Source organism: Aplysia californica, unplaced genomic scaffold (assembly GCF_000002075.1).
Source record: "Aplysia californica isolate F4 #8 unplaced genomic scaffold, AplCal3.0 scaffold01447, whole genome shotgun sequence".
In the NCBI taxonomy this organism is placed as follows: domain Eukaryota; kingdom Metazoa; phylum Mollusca; class Gastropoda; order Aplysiida; family Aplysiidae; genus Aplysia; species Aplysia californica.
Window position 1 is genome coordinate 15,476 of NW_004798717.1, and position 4,063 is coordinate 19,538.

At 51.3% G+C, this 4,063-nt stretch overlaps 1 protein-coding gene across 1 annotated transcript; it reads right to left on the reverse strand.

Annotated features, from left to right (window-relative positions):
- Positions 1–22: 22 nt before the first annotated feature.
- On the reverse strand, positions 23–4,014 carry LOC118479027 (myb-like protein Q). The gene is made up of 2 exons (XM_035973581.1): positions 399–4,014; positions 23–216 (listed from the first exon to the last, which is right to left on the reverse strand). The coding sequence occupies exons 1-2, from the start codon at positions 1,581–1,583 to the stop codon at positions 46–48; spliced, it is 1,356 nt and encodes a 451-aa protein (XP_035829474.1). The 5' UTR covers positions 1,584–4,014; the 3' UTR covers positions 23–45.
- Between the last annotated feature and the right edge of the window lie 49 nt (positions 4,015–4,063).

Consider the following 4,063-nt stretch of genomic DNA (forward strand, 5'->3'; position numbering starts at 1 on the left):
CCCGGCACCGAAGCGCGGTAGAACTGTCGCCGACCTCGCTATAACTCAGAGGTATACCTCTCTCTCTCTCTGTCTCTCTCTCTTTCTCTCTCCCGTCCATCTCCCTCCCTTTCCTCCAGATACAGACATATACCCCAGATATAGACAAACCTCGAGGAAGACACTGTGAGAGCGTAGAATGGCCCGGCACCGAAGCGCGGTAGAACTGTCGCCGACCTCGCTATAACTCAGAGGTATACCTCTCTCTCTCTCTGTCTCTCTCTCTTTCTCTCTCCCGTCCATCTCCCTCCCTTTCCTCCAGATACAGACATATACCCCAGATATAGACAAACCTCGAGGAAGACACTGTGAGAGCGTAGAATGGCCCGGCACCGAAGCGCGGTAGAACTGTCGCCGACCTCGCTATAACTCCGGTGTATCCCGCGGCGCCGCTGGTGCCTCGGGGGTCGGGAACTTCCGCTGCTGTTGCTGCTGTTGTTGCTGTTGCTGCTGCTTCCTGCACTCTGCTGAGGCTGTTGCTGGCCGTGCTGTTGTTGCTGTTGAGAAATGCTGTATCGCTGCGAGGACTGCTGTTGTCGGAAACGCTGCTGCTGCTGTTGTTGCGAGCTCGGCTGGGGCTGGTCCACCTGCGACTGAGAAATGTTGTTGTTGTTGTTGTTGTAACTTTCCGACTGACCGTCCCACCCTGAAGACTTATCCAACGGCAGTTGAGGGGGGAATTGCGATTGTTGTTGTTGTTGTTGTTGTTGTTGCTGCTGTTGTCCTCCGTGGCAGCGGTAGTTGCGGCGGTAGTTGTTGCTGTCGGCCCGCTGCAGATATACACTGTTGTTTTTGCCGCCGCTGTACTTCCCGCGCGAATGTCTGCCTGTGGCCGAAGCCACGTCACCATCATCGTCGTCATAATCATCATCTCTGTCCTCGTCACCACCGTCTTCATCCCAGGACACTGCCCGCTCCTCTGAGCGCGCCCGCCTGCCGCCCCTGTAGGTGGCTGTGGTCAGCACACCAGGCCCGCCCCTGTCCCTGTAGGCGGCTGTGGTCACCACACTCGACCCAACTGACCAGCTCTCCTGGGGGGAGGGGCAAATGTCCGTGGACGACCCTGGAAGTCCGTTCTCTCGAGAGGTGACCAGGCCATTGCTGTCACAGCTGTTATTGCTGTTGTTACTGCTGTTGTTGTTTGCCTCCGCCTCTTGCTGTTGCTGCAGAAGCCTCTGCTGTTTAATCCAGAGCGGGTGGTTTGCGAGCTGTTGATCGTCCGAGCGGAGGGCCTGCTGTTGTTGGAGGTGGAGGCGACGCTCCTGGTAGGCCACACGGCCGCGAGACCTGCCGTTGACGTAGACATCGGGGCGGGGGGAGGAGGGCTGGAGGAACACGCGCTGGAGGGGCCGTGGGGGCCCGGGGGGTCGGTCATACGGCGGTTTGGTGAACGGGGGGTACCGCGACAGGGGCGGGTAATGATGTTGTTGCTGTTGCTGTTGTTGTTGTTGTTGCTGTTGTTGTAGTTGAGGATGGTGTATTTGTTGCTGGCACGACTCGCAGACCTGGCCATTAGGCATGGAGTTGGGGCCAGGGCGCGACATGAGGGAGGCCGGGGGGTGGAGGTGTGAGTGCGTCACACACGCACGTGTTGCTCCCACAGGCTAACGTGTTGGTGAGAACGACCTAATCCGGCGCGAAATAATTACGTCCAGCATCACAGCATATCCCGCGTGACGTAAATCAAACCACCTTTCCAGGCTTGCCCGCGTTGTCAAAACTAAATCAGGTGTAGGCTGATGTTTATAGGCCTAAATCTAGACAATTTCAACCATTTACCCAATCACGGACAACAAAGTTTTAAACATTAGATTACATAGAACAGGGAACACAAGAACACCGAGAGAACGTGGTTTTGGGGTAACGAGTGTATGTGACTAGGACGTCACGGTTCTCAAAATCCGGGCAGCCGAATCCTGGAGAGTTCCTGGAACCTCGGGGTAGCTGACACCGCTATGTCTCCAACATTTCCTCTTTCACTCCACAACCACTCTATACATCCGCCCTGGCCCCAGTCTTCACAAAACAACATTTTTCCGGGGAAAAAACGTGGTCCCTTGATATATACAATATTCTTTTTAATGTAGGTGTTTTTACGTTCTCATTGACACAATTTTGATCATTTAAGAGGCAGGCTTCCGACCCTGCAAGTCAGGGCTAACCCAGGCTGGAAGGGGTACAACATCCCGGCAGAATAACCGAGATACTCGATTTAAAAAAAGTATCCCCACTCTGCAATCAAACTTCGGGTCTCCTGACTGTTACACCACAGAGGCTGGGGAGAGAATAGGTGAACACAACACAGACACCAGTGGTCAGAGAGCACGACAAGGGAACAGTCTACTCGAAGTTCTCACACATCACGTCCGGACACGTTCGTTACAGCACCACGTCCGACATTATCCCTCATTGACGTGGCAATCATCCAAAGACATCAGAGCTTTCAGAATGAGAAGAGTCTCCTCTACTGTCAGTCTCCGCGAGTGAGAAAACAGACGCCCGTCAGTCTCACACACTGGGAGGACTCTCCTCTACTGTCTCCGTGAGTGAGAAAACAGACGACAGTCAGTCTCACACACTGAGAGGACTCTCCTCTACTGTATCCGAGCGGCAGAGATCCCACGACTGCGTCAATTTCACACATCCAAAACTGCCCTCACACACCAGGAGAGCCGCTGTTCTCACACACCTCACACAACCTGTGTCTACACGTGTAGGTGTGTGCGTGTATGTGCGCGGGAGTGAGCGCGCGTAGGTGGCGAATGTCAAAAGGTCAATCCAGTAAGAAGCAGAAAGAAATCTACAAAAAAACATAAATAAGACAACTTAATCACACACACGAATATCCGACAGAATCTTCACACGGAGTTGGAAAACATCACCACGGCTGATACCTCAATGACGACGGCGATTCACATATCCAGTAGCGCTACGGTTCACGTATCCAACAGTACTAAGAGCTATCAGCCTCGAGAACAACTTGCTAAAGGAATCACAGACAGAAAACTGACATAGATGGAAACACACGCCCGTCCCCTCCCTTCTCTCCACACCATGCCGAACAGACGTGAGACACCGACACCACACTGACAACGTCGATAGCCCTCAAGGCCACGCACCCTGGACCATAGACTTCTAGAATTCTACACAATCAGCGGAGAAAAATCGACAAGGTCATCCATCAACGGATGGGCGTTCATTCCGGAAAACCGACAGCCTGTAAAAGTTCACAGATTTAGAGACTCGAACTAGACACAGGCAGACACTCGTGGCGGTAATGTAGAGCTCACGGTAAAACACTTTACACTGTCGCCGTCACTCACCACTGTCGGATGTTAGAACATGACCTTTTTCAGGGGAGGTTGATAAAAAATATTTTAAAAAACTGTTTTATTTCGCTAAAAACACTATGTTCACACAACTTTTAAACATTCTTTAAACACATTACTATATTAAAAAGAGGCAGGAGACTAAGGCCAAAAGACGCACCTCATCAAACTCTACAACAACATAGATCTACTTGATTTTCTTTTATTTTTTAATTTACACAAACATTCAACACAGTACAATGTTGAGCGACAGTGACGAGATGCAACTGATAAGTTGGAGAGTAGCGTAGTGTACTGGTGTGGTTTACGCCAGGCTGGTGACGTCACAGCGATGAAACAATACCGCACTCACTCTAACAGTTCTGGCCAAGACGTTGGTGGTTGGCGGGTGCTCTAGCGTGGTTCTCTCCTTCTTTCCTACTATCAAACATCTGTAGTCATTATATCTCTTCTTATTTATGTTTATTTTTGTACGCTATTCTCAAGCAACACCTCTTTATCCTTGGCACTTATAACACGACCTAATTGTGTCGCAAGAGCCGTAAAACTATCGCAAAGTCGGCAAAGACAAAATGTGAACCGAAAGGTGTCCAGGAGAAAAAAGAAGACTGAGATGTCGCGCGCACGCCAGAGACGCAACAAGACACCGTCCGTGAACACAACAGCAGCAGCAAGTCGTGTGTGTGTGTGGGGGG